The sequence below is a fragment of the Lacerta agilis genome, chromosome 7 (genome assembly GCF_009819535.1).
Source record: "Lacerta agilis isolate rLacAgi1 chromosome 7, rLacAgi1.pri, whole genome shotgun sequence".
NCBI lineage: Eukaryota > Metazoa > Chordata > Lepidosauria > Squamata > Lacertidae > Lacerta > Lacerta agilis.
In genome coordinates this window covers 42,231,047-42,246,873 of record NC_046318.1, presented here as the reverse complement: position 1 = coordinate 42,246,873, position 15,827 = coordinate 42,231,047, and the positions used below count along the sequence as shown (strand labels likewise).

Sequence of the window (15,827 nt, the reverse complement as noted above, 5' to 3'; positions counted from 1 at the left end):
GATTACAATCCAGTTCAAATCTGAAAACAAGCAAGTTATAATTCTTATGCTGCATTGCTGTTCCTCCTTGTAGTACTGTGCTAGCTACTGCTAGGCTCTGATTTGCTCTCTATTAGCTGCACTAGCTTTTTGTCATGGGCTGCAGAAATTGAACATACATGGTTTTTCTCTTGCCTGGCTACCATTTAGATGTTTTACTCAAGCTTCTATCTAAATTAATACTTATGAGAACCTATTTCCTTGTTCAGATCACAAATCAATGTCACAAATGCCATTAAGCATCTTTCAAAACTGTTATTTGTACATTTCACCTCTTGAAAAAAATAGCTGACCCCACAAATTTTATAGGTTCTTGCCACCTAATCTTGTAATTTCTATGCCACACTAACAGATTCAATAGAAAGAGGTGGAATTAATTAGATGGCTAAATATTGCAATATATCTGATATAGTAGCTGGCAAATGACTCTGTATTGCAAATATAGGAACTATTGCATGAACTTAACTGTTTCATAAATGTTCAGTAAGGACCAGCTCACAATGCGTGATCTAGAGCCAACTCTAGGCCAAATCCTAATATTTAGAAGATTTCCCGTCACCAGCTTTGAATTTTGTACTCAGCATCATCTTCAATAACTCGATAAAAAAAATTGTGGGAACTACAACAAACTACTAGTATTGGGACTTTTACAAAGAAAATCATTTCCATTTTATTTGAATAATTGCCTTCAGCCTCTAGAATGAACAGAAATAAATATGGATGCAGACAGCCAGCAAACCAAGCTCAAAGTGGAGTACAACATCCCATTTCACAGCCAACTTTTGATGAAGGCAGATTATTCTTCATATGCAAGCTTAATTGACAGTAAGAAACAATGGAAGTCCAGACAAGTACTTGAAATCCTCATAGACAAACAATGACTTTTAATATGCTTTAAACTACTGTGCAGGTAAACTACACTGTGAATTTTAGCTTCACCAGCAGATTAAAACAAAAACCAGTTCCTGAAATTAATTGGGAACAATTATTTTGCACTTTAGGATAAAGAAAAAATGTTTTCAGTTTCAACCGGCAATTAGCAGCTGTTAAAACCTGTCCAGAGCACATACTTCTTTATGTACCCATATGCAGATACAATATTATGGAATGTAAAGAAGTATGTATTTTTGGCAGGTATGAACTACAACTAAAAGAAAACTGAACTAAGCTGATCAAAGAATGAGGAATCCACTTTAGTCGTATTTGGGTGAAAGGATCAGGTGAATAGTAGTACAATTTGTGAAACATTAACATTTGTCTAAGTGTTGCATATATCTTCATTGTCAGAGCAATATTGGTTGTAGAAGCAGACACTTTATTTTCTATCCTAAATGTATCCTAAGAAAATAAAATCAACATCACTAGAATAAACAATAAAAACATGACACTTGTGTAAGCATGTAGGTGCGAGAAGATCACTACTAATCAATTGAGGGTCATAATCTTTTTAAAAAAAACATTTTTTAGCTGAAAACTCAGGGTAAGTGGATTTGATATTATGGCACAATGACATCTGGGCCATAAGGCACCATATACTTGCTTATGTTGCAAGCAGCCATCTCTAAATTCTCATTCAATTCATGTGTAAAGCTTTCATATGTTAGCAACCAGATGTCTTTAGTTCCCAAAGGCTTAAATTGAGGAAAGCCAATTGTTTTCAAAATTCAGAATGCTAATTAAAGTTTTTAGAAATTTAAAGATGGTAGATTAAATTTGAATATCATGAGGCAAAATCTGAACCAAAAAATATGAAATTATCTTTTTTGATGAAGAGTTATGAAATTAAATGCTTGCTCTACCCCTAAACTATTACTTGCAAGAACCAGGTAAAAACTGGAAAAAACAAGAGCTGAAGCCTTAAAGAAACATTCATAATACATATATTAATTCAGCTCATATTAACATTTCATATATCAAACAATACATAAGTAGTACAGATTCTCAAAACCGAATTCTAGCTGTTACTAAATGGAGCAGTGTTAAAAATATCAAAAGTTTTCAAATTCGGATTATATTAAAGATATGAATGTTTCTCATTATGTAGATTTGAAATCGAAAGTTATGGTTTTTGTGTATATTGCAAGCACATTTTGTTTTAGCCAGCAACCAATATTTAAAGATAGTTTGTAAAGCAACACTGGTATTGTAACACTATAATCAACCAATTTATAATCTAAGAGCAGAATTCACTAGCAGCAAAGGAAGCAAACCTTGCTTATTTCTATGAAGCACTGCCCATTTCTAGAAATAGTGCACCTGAGCAACAAATTAAAGATTAACTTTTGAAGGCTCACATTCTTAAAACTGAGCACTAACATGAGTCAGACTTTGCACCTTTTCCTGCACCAGTATTGCAAACAAGCAGCAAAACAAACCTTAGATAAAAATCACATAGGACTCTGTAAAGTCTTGTTTCTCTTAGAACATAAGCCACACTATAATGTCATCTCCATCACTTAGGTCAGCTGTTGAATTCTAGCTAAGCACAAGCTGAACTCTGGACATCTGCTGACACAGTTGTAACTCAAACATCTCAACCATTTGACTGACAAGGCTAACAGATGCTGACATTATCAAATGCTACCATGCTTCTTTCCATGGTCACTTTTTATCCTGATATAGCCAGTACATGGAACTATTGCCATCCAAAAGAACACTCGAGCAGCTGGACCTGTACAACAGTTTCCATATATAACTGATAAAAATAGCTACCGGTTTTATTGCTGCTCAAGGTTTAAGCCAAATATGTGCTGTTTATATATTTAATAACAAGGAATGAGTGCATATTTACAGAAATCTTATCACCACCAGGACACTTTGCAACAAAGCTGGCAGGATACATTTAATGTATGCATTATTAATATATACGTTGAATATTACCCTTCCTTTCGTTTGACTCAGTGTAAGCCTTTAAATATCATATTGATTTACTGCATGTACTGACATTTCTTCAAAATCAAAAGTGTATGCACTTTTAACTCTGATATCAAAGGTTATGTATTATGATAATTGAAACAACAAAGAGAGGTAAGAACTGTTTATGTAAACCCACACACCCACACACAGATGTTCTATATTGAATGAACATTTCTACAGAAAAGGCCTTATAGAACACGGAAATATGAACCAAGGTTGTTCCAAAGTATAACTGTAGAAGCATTTGTCCAACACCACTAGCAAGCTAACATTGCTCCTTCTTCACCTTCCCATAATCAGTTCTCTGTCAACAGCTGCTGTAATTAAATGTGGCAGTAGCAAACTTATATAAAAATAGTATTCTCTTTAACTGAAGTAATCCCCTTGGGAGATAAATATGATACCCAATAGCCAAGAGAAACACACTACTGATATTAAATAGTTCAACATTCACGAGAACATTCAATTTTAAGGCCATGTCTTAAAATCTTCTATTATGAACTTGTATTATGATTAGAAGTTATGATCACAAAAAGCATACAAAGAGAACAAAACCAACTATTGCAAGCCACGAAAGTGTTTTCTCCTATTGTTTGACATTTGGAGTTTCACTTTTTTGAACTTTTTATTATAGAAAGATGAGCCATTTGGGGAAACTTTGGAAAATTGCAGATTTAAAAAGGAATATATACTGCATACAGATCTTGTATTCACACAATACTGTAACACTTTTATGAACACAACATGGAAACAATTGTATGCCGCTTAAACTTCAATGCTTTGCTAAAGCTGGTAAAATGGAACCAAATCACTTGTTTAATGGATTTGGTCCCCTTCAACCAGCTGTAGCTATGTATTGATCACTACAGGACAAATGCTTTCATCAACAAGCTATGCTAATAATGGAAGTAAGAAAATATTCAAGAAAAAGAAGGCTTTTTAAAAGCAGTCAAGCACATGAATGCAAACAAACTATCAAAAACTGACCACCAGCATCTATTCCTGGCAAACTTATAGTAGGGACCTCACTTCCAAACCAAAATCCTCAATATTTGAAATTGTGTCTCATCTGCACATTCTTATTGTATAGCAATATGAATTTGAGATTAACAGTTCCTCTTGCTTTATGTCACTGCTTTTTTTAAAAAAAAGTAAATGTAAGTCAGTTCTTATAAAATAAATGCAAAACACATGTAAATATATTTGTGCTACAATTCCTCTATTTTAATACCATCTTTGTACAACTCAAATTAAGTTTAAAGAGTAGCAAGCAGTCACTAAGACCTCTTTTCTATTGTGTTCTACAAAAATTAACAAAGATGAAAACGAAACTAGAGTGTTTTTTCAACACTAAAGGGCCAATACAGATATCAAGCACCACTATAAAAGCTTAAGATGAGATGAATCTGTGATAGTAGTACTCTTTCACAAGGGCATTATGGGATCAAAAACTATCCTATTAAATCAGGTCAAATTGATACGGTTAACATGCAACTATTATAGATCAAGTCATAGTTTGTAGAAAGTGACTAATGGCATTACTTCAGGGCTGAAGCAGTAGGATCTGAGTTGATAAGCTTGTTAATAAATTCAAAGAAGAGTAGGGGAAAGCATTGCAAGCAGTCTAATTTTATAGTTATCACATGACTAGAAGTACAAGGTAAGTAGAACAGCTTTTACTAAAGCTTTGGGAAAGCAATTGGTGTCCAGATAAAAAGTAATTGTGTAAGCAACGGGAACAAATTAAGCAAACTTAAGTACACTGTAAACTTAAGTACATCTTTCTGGATATAAATTCCATTGAGCTTAATGAGTTTAAGTTCTGAGCAGACATGAAGAGCATTCACTTTTAAATTAACTATGACCTGGTTTGCACAAATACTAAGATAGACTATGGCTTAGCACATGAAGCGGAGACTGCAGCTGCTTTGCTTCTCTATCCAGTCATGCTGGTGCTGTGAACTAAAATGTGGTTTGGTTTACATGTCATCTGAAACCAGGCTCATAGTTTCTCTTTCTTGACGAATCACGAGCTGCAAACCTTCAATAAACTTTGTTACAGCTCATGATATGTCCGGAGCTAAGCCAAACCATGCCTAAATTCACAGCAGAAAGATAATCGGAGGAGGAGCAAAGCAGCTACAATCTCTTCTCCAGGAACCAGCATTCAAAGCGAAGCTATACTTCTAAGAAATGCTAAAATTTATAGAAAAATATTAAATGCCAGGATCATGGCATTTATTTAAACATTACCTTTTAGGATACAATTATAGGACCCAAATTAGAATGGGAGAGATGAACATTGTTTCTATTGAAATACATTGTTGTGAGTTCGTACAGCAAAGAAACAATACATTTACAACTTAGTTAAAATATTGTTTTCATTTTCTCTGAACAGTAGCGCGTGCACACACACACACACGAGTCATACACCAACAGTTAATATTTTTTAAATAAAAAATGAGGGCAGCACCACACAGATGCAGAGATTGTCTATGCCAAGCAAAATGTCCTGAATTATTTCTTGTCCACTGGGCCCAACTATCCCAACTCTGGGCCCATTATGTAAGCATGATATTTTTACAGGGTCTATCTATATGTGCATAAAATTCGGTGCATACATAACTGATGATATAAAGATCTTGCTAGTGTAATTATTTAGTTACAGTAACTTGTGGACTATTGCAATGCACTCAATTTGGGGCTGTCCTTGAAGACAATTCAGAAACTTCAATAGGTCCAAAATGTAGCAGATTACTGGCTGGGGTTCTATTTAGAAGTCTTATAACCTCTGTTTTAAAACTGCTGCAGTGGCTGTCAGTTCATTTACAGGCACCCAATTCAAGGTGCTCATATTAGTGTTTAAAGCTCAACTAAGGGCCAATATCTGATCTTCCTTCCAACCTCCATCCTTACTGACCTTTTCAGGTATTAAGATCAGCAGAGGAAGGCCTCTTTGTAGTTCTATCACCAGCTGCCATATAGGGGCATAGAATCTCCTTCTCAAGGGCAGGCCAGCAGGCCATCCAAAGCTATAAAATTTTCCAAATGCTGCTTTGCACAGTGCAGATCCCATATAATCTCTTCTAGTATATATTTTTCTTAGGCTGTCTTCACACTAGTTTGCAGTGGCATCTATCAACAGGTGGCACTGCAAATGATCGTGTACCTACAGCCTTCTGAGAGCTGCAGAATTATGGCAGCAGAGAGTAGTGGAGGAATAAGGTGCTGGGAAGCATTTTCTTATGCAACTCTAATACTTGGGAAATGTGCCTTTATTTCTAACTTTGAGGACCAGTGTCATGGTTTTGATACATCAGTTAATAGCTATTTTATTCCAAGTCTCTTCTATATCAATCCTCTTCATGGTTTCTATCAGCATGCCTCAAATACGTCACCTCGACCTATTCAGTTACCTGAATTTTTAAGCAATGAGAATACAATTTCATTCCCAACACAATAATATGTTATAGCCATGTAGTGGTAGCCTAAACAGCCCCACATGATGGCTATTATTAGAGTCCAAAAAGAAGGAATTATGGTGGCAATCAGATAAACATAGGCAGCAGTTAACAACACAGGATAAAAATAAAGGATTGAGGTGGGATGGAAATACAAATGCAGTTACACATGAAACATCATATAATATAAACTGCACAAGTGTACACAGGCCCTGCACTGTGTCTGAATAGCAGCATATATTACAGTGGAACCTTGGTTCTCGAACTTAATTCTTTCCGGGAGTCCATTCGACTCCTGAAACCAGTTCTGCAATGCTCACTTGAGCTGCTGGGAACATTTAAACCACTTAGCAACAGAAAAGCCATAATGTACAAATGAAACTTGCATCTGAACAAATGTATAGTCTTTCCCACAATGAAATCATTTTTTTTCTTGATGAACTTTAGGAACTAACAAATGTTTACTGTACCTTGGATTTCCTCTTAGTGCAGCATGATGGAGAGCATTAAATCCATTGTTATTTGTAATAGTAACATCTGCTCCAGCTTCTAAAAGTACGGCCAAGATGTCATCACGTTTTTTACTTATTGCATCATGAAGGGGCGTATCACCCTCAGAATCCTAAAAATAGGCATTAGTTAATTCCTGCTTATACTGCATATTTGCAGAGAAAACATCTGATGCAAAAGTTACATTTAGTAATTTGTGCTATATAAAGATTACATCTATACAGAATATAAAAACATGAATGTTAACTTGATCAATGCAAAATGTTACTTTTGCTAAAATACTATGATCTTTTAAGAGGGCTCCCCATTTTTCAGCTGAGGTTGCTTTCCCCACTCCAATAACCACCACTGGGCTACTTAAGGAATATCATGCCGAGGGAAGGAGGAAAAGATAGAAAAGACTGGAGAGCTGTCCATCATCTAGCATCAAGCTCCCTATATTTCAGCTGAAGTGGTCCTGCCTTCTCCTAAACTGTTCCAGTAGGCTACTCAATACCTATCTTGCCCTGAGGGGAGGAGAAATACAACTTTCAATATAACTTTCCCCCTTTGTAGCTTCTTTTTGCTGCTTCATTCTACAATTTTAATTTATGCTTACTGTTTCTATGTAAACCGCTTTGTAAGGTTCATCTGAATAGCAGCATATATTACAGTGGAACCTTGGTTCTCGAACTTAATTCTTTCCAGGAGTCCATTCAACTCTTGAAACCATTTGAAAACAAAGGCGTGGCTTTTGATTGGCTGCTGGAGCTTTCTGCACTCAAGCGGAAGCTGCGTTGGATGTTCGGCTTCTGAAAAACATTCGCAAACCAGAGCACTTCCAGGTTTGTGGTGTTTGGGAGCCAATTTGTTTGTCAACTAAGCAGTTCAAGAACCAAGGTTCCACTGTATATAAAAAATGTAAGTAGAGACCAACCATATATTTAAAGAATACCAGGTATGATGAAAATGTCTAATACATTTCCATCTATGTTTGAGGAATTTCAATAGTTATTTTGTCATTTGGAAATTTTATCTGTAGTATCTGTAAATACTAAGTGAAGTTTCCACACACTATTTAAAGAACACCTCTTGTATCGTGTGTTGAAATAGTCCAGTGTTGACATAACCAAAGCATATACCAAAGCATGCTTTGCTACAGCCATAATCTGGCCTGTAGGAGCACAGCTGGGTATGCAAGTGTCCCCAGACTGTAAACCTGATAAGGTGATACCTATCCCATCCAGAAGAGGTTGAACACCCATTTCCAGATCAGCTTGTTCACCCTCATCCAGCTCAAGAGCCTCTCAACATTGACTGAGAGTTTCCACTGCCTTCCTGGCATCTGATGGGAGAGAGTTGGGTGCCATCAGTATACCAATACAATTGCACTCCAGATTGCACCATTGCACTCCAGATCGCTAGATAATGTCTTGCAATGTAATACATCAACACACCATGCTATCCCTGAACATACATGCACTCTATTAACTATGAAGCCCTTACTGTCCAATAAAACCAACTTGGTTGAAAAACTGAGACATACTGTTTCAATCAATAGTAGAAGATCCCCAAGATTACAAAAGTTGTCTATGATCTAAACTATTAAACACCACAGAAGTTCAACAACTGAACTGACAGTAACATGTTCAAGTCAAATCCAAGAAATAATGGCAACAAATCAAGGTTATGATTGCATAGATCAAGGTTATAATGCATGTTTAAGGTCATAATTGCATATACTTCCATATACAAATCAATGCATACAGCAAGAAAAACTGCTCAAATCTAACAATTATATGAAATTTGGAGGCAGATCCCATTTTGTAACTTTAATGTTATTTATGTACATTCAATAACCCCATGTTTCCATACATTTTATTGTATCAAAACAAATAATAAACAGGAACTTAAATTACCTGGAGACTGGGGTGGCAACCAAAGTCCAGTAATGTCTTTACTACTTGGAGATGACCTTTATTAACAGCAATATGTAGTGGTGTCTGTCTACGTTTATTGCGAGCATTGAGATCCGCACTGCCTCTGTGCAAAACTTCTATTACAGCTCCTTCATCACCAAAAGCTGCATGGTGAACAGCCCTGTCTCCATCTTTGTCCTAAATAATCAACATTCAGTGGAATTAGTCATATTACTCTTGCACTGGACAATAACTCTGGCTCATGATTAAGCACTTTCTATACCAATAGCAAAACTGTCTTATACAGGCCTTCACAACACAAATTTCGTTACTGAACCAATCAATATCTACTGGTGTTTTATGGAATACTTTTGCTGTTTTTATTATATTGTACAGGTTGTATGCTGCCTATATATTTCTTTTGAAAAAGAGGTTTATAAATATTTCATTAAATAAATAAATAGCCACAAAGGAAAATGCTGCAATGGCATAAAACAGTTAGAGAAAGAATAAATTAGAATATAAAGTACAGTCCATGTGACATTTTGGCAAGATGTAAACAACACATATTGCACTACTTGTGCATCACGGCAGTTATTTTGCTGTTAACATGTACAACTATTCCATGTAATAGTCTAGTGAAGCTACAATGCAAAGACTAGGGCAGAATTCTACCATTTAGCAGGGTAGCACAAACTGCAGAACACAGGTTTCCTGCCTCTTCACTTGAAAGTACAGTCCCTATCACAATATGGATGTCTCATCTCTTAAATGGCCACTGTTAAACTATGTAATTATCACAATTTGTATTTTTCTGCATTTCATTTCCTTCTGACCTCACCGTTTATAATCCTCTCCCCCAAGGTACAGGCATATATGTACACACCTGCAACTCAGGATAATACTGAATACATCAGATGAAGTGGATGGTAGTCCACAAAAGTTTATTAATATGTCTGTTAGTCTTTTAAGATGCTTCAAGGCTATGGTGTTTTTGTTTAAAAAGACTGGAAACAATCAAATTAAACAGATTGCAATAAAAGGAGTCATAAAAAGTCAAAATAATCCTTAGCCAGAAACATTTATAAATGACTGATCTGAAAGTTTAAAATCATTATGTAACACTAAGTGACTTCTATTAGTAGCATTTAGTTGACAAATTAAAGATTTAAATACCTCAGCTTCTACATCCACATTCTGTTTCAGAAGCAATTTCAAAATATCAACATGTCCATTCTGACTAGCAGCTTGCATAGCTGTGTGTCCTGCACACTGCCCATTCACCTGGAAATACATGATAAATCAAGTCAAGGCAGCTTACAAATACAGTATACATTTATTATATGTACATATGCTCAAGAACTGCACCAAACTATCTAGAGAACAAATTCAATGTTGAATGACAAGTAAATAATCCAACATACTTTACAAAAAATGTATTGAACACATTTTAATACTTGTAATTTGATGAACTGTCTCTTCAAATTCCAGTATCTCATTCACTAACCAGCTTGGCTAAAGTAATGCACTATAAAGACCTTTAAATCTACTAAAGAATTTAAGATTTATATTAAAATGCTACCTTTTAAAAATTCCAAAGGATTATGGAATGGGGTGTCAATGATCATCCTTAAAGTCATTTGGCTAGATCGGATCAAATTCTGACAAATTGTTATGTATTAAAACAGTACCAATAAAACTACTTTTTCAAGAAATTTTAAATGCTTTTCAGTGTATCTGCAGACCCCAAGATACTGTACAGGGAAATCCAAAGCAAGACAAATTGGGTGAAGGCTACATGTCATAGTTCCCTAACTATTTCTTCTCTTGGATGAACCAGGGCATTCCACCCAAATCCTAGCTACTTGAAGGGATAATTATAACAAGTATTTCAGGATAAAACTTCCTCTTCTGGGTAAGTTGAAATAATATAAAAAAGTTTTTGATAACAATACAGTGTACAGGAGCCAAACGAAAGCAACAAGCTGAAGAACACCAGAGTTGGACTGATTTGGGCCATTCCGTGAAAAATGAGCCTGATAAGAATGCTAGATGAGCGCTGGACTTTGGTGAGGAAGATTCCAAACGTGCAGTCTAACCATTTTTTTAAAAGCTAAAGACAAAAGAAGTTTATTTTATGGACCTTCTTTTCAAAAGTCCACCCACGTAGTCTTCACAGAAGTGTTCAAGTTAAAAAAAAATTGATGATTGTCCCACCCGTGACAGCATTTTTTCCTTAATTTTGTATCGTTAAATTTCTTAAACTTAATTCCTGATTGCATAGTTGTAACCAATAAACATTGATTTAAATAGATATGCTGAGTTTATCATTGATTCACCTCCCAACTCACAGAGTTTTTCCATAAATCAAACTTATCTCAAGCTCCATGTCCTTTTTTTGTCCCACCCGTGACAACACTTTAAACATTTGATAAAATTGTCAAAAATATCCATAAAAATAATAAAAAATTAGTAAAATGTCCAGCATCTTATTAAGAACATAGTTTAAATTTTGCTTGTTAATTTTTATGTATATTTACATTGTTACACATGTGTGAATACCAAAAAACATGGTCAAAGTGTCCCACCCATGACAATGGAATGGCCCATTTTCCCTTTTAAGCACTGTACAATTAAACTTCTTCATTTTACTCATGCCATTATAGCTCTAGCTGCAAAGATCACAAAAGGAAGGCCTATCTTTGTTTTGACCATTGAGAAGCGCCATTAAAAAAAAAAAAAAACCCTAGAAAGGAACTGGAAGTATCTTTTTGAATTAGCAGTTAAAACGTAAAGTACTCACATCCACATCTGGTCTCTTAAGCAAATCTTCCACTTTGGCTACATCTCCATTAGCAGCTGCTTTAACCAGCTCTTCATTAAGATCCCCAGATTCTTGAGTTTCAAACAGTTTCTTCAGTAACTGAGACAATCGCTCTGTGAATATTATAACTATTTTAATACAAATCACAATATCTGAATGTTGTGTTGCACTTGAATGAGCTTCAATGTATTTATAACACTTACGTAAACCAAACAAATTATCTATTTAAAATGTTGCAATTTACTCCAGAAAAAAGCAGCAAAAACAGATCCACCACTACATAACTTAAATATTAAGAATCATTCCCTCTAGTAGTGAACTTGGGTGGGTCAAGTGCCTATCTATTTAGAAGTAAAACATGGCCAGCTAACAATACAGCAGTACTTCTACATATTGAGGATATTCATATGGTATACAGAACTATAGGAATGTACATTTAAAAACTCATATAGCCCTGCGAGATTCCATGACTTACAGAATGTTGAAGAAATAGAGATAGGAAAACACTCATTTCATTGAGTGTTCAGAATGAATGGCAAAGGCAGAGACTTGTACCTTTGGCTCCTACCTTTAGGTGTGATTGTACAGCAGCACAGTATGTTTCCTCCCACTTAACTCTAAAATTATAGATTTCTCTATTCTTTTCAATGGACAGCATTCACTTCCACTCCACAAAGAAAAGAAAAGGAAGGTTCTAAAGGAACCTAAAGTTGAGCAGACTGTGAGAGTTTAGAAATAGGTGTATAGCTGAGGGCAGGTGGGACATGAAATGGCACCTGACTTGTCTGAGCTTCCAGTGGTTCACCCACAGAATTCGTCTTACCAGGATTCAGTTTCAATTTATTGGCCTTCAATTAGCCTGACTCAGAACACACAAGGAATTACTTCCACTGAAACTACCTACAAGCTTTCTTGCACCATCTTGTGGGCTGTCTAGTGCAGACATCGGCAACCTCCGGCCCATGGGCCGGATGTGGCCCACGAAGGCTGTTTCACCGGCCCACGAGCCGCCCGCCAACCGAGCCACTCACTCAGCAAGCGCGGGGTGGGGACTTGCCAACCAGCACCGGAAATCACATCTGCCCATGTCCGTAGTGTCGGACATGCACAGCGCAATGCCGGAAACCGCGTCTGCGCATGTCCAGATGCCGAAAATAACATCTGCACAGGCGCGATTTCCAGCATCACACTGCACATGTCCGGTCCATGGACACTCTCTGTGGGCTTGATCCGGCCCATGGCCAGATAACCTTGCTGACACCTGGTCTAGTGTTTACTACTGATGGAACATTTTAGCTGCATCTGACCTAGTAAGGTTGCAATCCTACAAACAATTACCTGGAAGTAAACCCCACTGACTTCAATAGAGCTTTTTCCAAGGAGACAAGTTATTTATATCCACAAGCTGCTTTTTTATTATTCTGAAGCAATTTAGAACACCATACAACAAAAGTCTCTTCTAAAATCAATTCATGTATAAAGTAAAAGCACCCAATTATTTTTCCACTCTCCTCTGGAAACAGAATAATTGACAGAAAATTTTATTTCTCTGAAAGTTAATGTGGTACTTTCACTACATATTTTTCTCTTAGACAACACACCTTTCATAATTTCAGATCATGCAGACACTAACTTTCTAACTTACCCCCAGATGCATTGCTTATAGCGGAGCCGGCTGATGCTACCTTTGACACAGCAGCTGGATTGTATGTCCAAGAAGTTCCACAAACCTCTACTTTTAAGTCACTATCTGAATAGATCTGCTGGACCCTTCCAACTTTACCTAAAGTCTACATTGAAGACAAGACAGTCAAACACATTTATTATGTTATAGCTTTGTAAGTACAGATTGTCACACCCCATACTATATTTTCAATCAAGTTGTATATACCCTAGCCTCCCCCAGTCTACTGTCTTCCAGAAGGTTTGGACTATTGAGTTGCATCTAATGCAAGCCAACTCAGAGTAGATGCACTGAAATTAATGAACATGACTGACTTAGTTTCAATTAATTCCAATGAGTCTACTACCCTGACTTAAAAAACAACAACCCTACAACTCCCATCATCCCTGACTGCTGGCCATGCTGTTTGTGGCTGATGGGAGTTATAGTCCAAGACTTTGATGGTACCATGTGGGAGAAGCCACCACTATTGTTTGAATCATAACGATAAGCAAAGATAAAAGCTAGAAATCTGCAGGATAATATTAAATTAAAAGCTAGTTAATTTCTGTTATGACAACTGTCAGCGCTCCTCTAAAAAAAGGACATGCTTTTCCACCATCTTGTCCCTTACTCACATCACAATGGCAAATGTAAGTAAATAGCTTGGAAATACATCCAGCAGAAGACATATATTCTCCTTCCACTGGGCTAATTATATGGGGATGGTGGTCTTGGTTTGCATAGGAAAAAGACCTGCCACACTTTTATTTCAAAGGGTATCACAAATATCTATAAAATCTCATTGAAGGTGTTAACAGAAATTAATTATTTTCTGGGATAAGCTGTGGTTGTAAAAGAACAACTAGAACAATTGTCCTGAAAGAGGGAAATGACATGTCTTCTTCACATGTTGATTTAATGAAGTACCAAGACTATCAAATTCTTCTATTTCCAAGCATTAAGAGACAGAATTATAGTGTTATACTAGGAATTCCTATACCAGCACCACATGACATGAGTGGACACCAGCATCCTGACACTGATACAAGGGCACAATTGACACCAGACAATTGTGTACATGAGCCAACATCTGTACTGATGCACAGATTTCTGCCCAACTGCCACAGCAAGAATGTATAAGGGTTTTTGCAGCATACTATTAGCACAAAAACAAAAGGTTTCCCTTCAGCATTGAACGGTTCTTCATTTAAAAGAAACCACTTAGCTTAAACTTACAGGAAGCATTGCTTCAGCCCATTCGCCGTGTCCTCTTTGAAGCAGCTTAATTCTTTCTAGGTCATAACAAACTTGGACAAGATCGCCCACTTGAAATTGTGAGGTACCACCTTCAGCACCTTGAGCAGCATCTCCACTTCGGACAACGTTGGCTTTGGTGAGAACAGCAGGGTTAAAAGTCCACCTGAAAAGTATCAACGGCCATGAAACATTATGATGAAGTGTTTGGTGTTTATATTAACTGTACAGCTACATTACTAACCAATCTTAACCCACATCTACCAGTCTACAACTGGTTGATTTTGCAAGAGTCCAATACGCCTCCATGGTTGTATCTACTAGTTTAAGAGTATCCCTCAAATGTTTAAAGTAAAATGAAACGGATTGATGTAGTCACATTTCTGTAATAAGTTACTAGCCCCACACGCTAATTCAATTTGATAACTGATTCCCAGGGCTGACTCCCATTAAGTATTCCAGGTAAGAAATAGGGTAAGAATGTACCTATTGCCACTTGGATACTGAACAACAATGTCATGATCTTCATCTATGCCACAAACTGTGCCGGTAGTAGTTAAAGTTTCAAACATTCCATCAGTCCATCCTCCGTGGCCATGCTGCAAAGACTGAACAATCTCCAAGTCAAGATCAATGTTTACTAGATCACCGATCTGCAGTCCACCAGGATTTCGGTTACCGTTTTGTTCACCTAAAGTTAGAATTTTAAAGGACAAGGTAATAACAAAACTATCAACTGGATCCGCTGTAGTGCTAAGGTTCTCATTCCGGTAGTGCAAGGATTTAACCTTGGCAGAGAAGAATTCCCTCCCCTTCTCCCTCTTGTGCACCCACTAAATCTGGGAGCTCCCTCATAACCCTGCAGAGATCTGGGAAGGAGCAGGGCAAGGAGAAGAGGTACTATAACTAGCAAGCATTGAAATGTATGTAGAAGTGCAACTCACTAAGCAATATAAATAATAGTATCACCATTACAGCTAGCGGAAGTAGCATACAGCTAGGAATTGTTAATTATGATAAATACTAGACAAAAAAGTATTTTTACCTTTAGTGGTGTCAATCCCTTACTAAGTTATGCACTCACACAGGGTTATATCGAATGCTGCACCAGCAGGGTTCCACTGGTACAATGGGATTTCCATTTCTCCTCCTCACCCCAATCCCAACTCTAAATCTGTGGAAGGGGGTCCCTCAACCCTTCATAGCTGTTTTTGAGGATATGTGAGAAGCTAGAAGAGACATTCCATTGCACGCACAGA

General features: G+C 36.7%; 1 protein-coding gene across 2 annotated transcripts in view; it reads right to left on the bottom strand.

The window, feature by feature from the left end:
• The window catches only part of MIB1 (mindbomb E3 ubiquitin protein ligase 1), a 43,069-nt gene that overhangs the window by 17,688 nt on the left and 9,554 nt on the right, over window positions 1-15,827 (bottom strand). For both annotated transcript variants that reach the window (XM_033155024.1, XM_033155023.1), the window contains exons 6-12: window positions 15,055-15,259; window positions 14,551-14,734; window positions 13,294-13,438; window positions 11,628-11,761; window positions 10,001-10,108; window positions 8,825-9,022; window positions 6,887-7,038 (exon numbers count right to left, since the gene is read on the bottom strand). In XM_033155024.1, coding sequence (XP_033010915.1) covers window positions 6,887-7,038; window positions 8,825-9,022; window positions 10,001-10,108; window positions 11,628-11,761; window positions 13,294-13,438; window positions 14,551-14,734; window positions 15,055-15,259 — 1,126 coding nt within the window. The remainder of the gene's footprint in view (window positions 1-6,886; window positions 7,039-8,824; window positions 9,023-10,000; window positions 10,109-11,627; window positions 11,762-13,293; window positions 13,439-14,550; window positions 14,735-15,054; window positions 15,260-15,827) is intronic.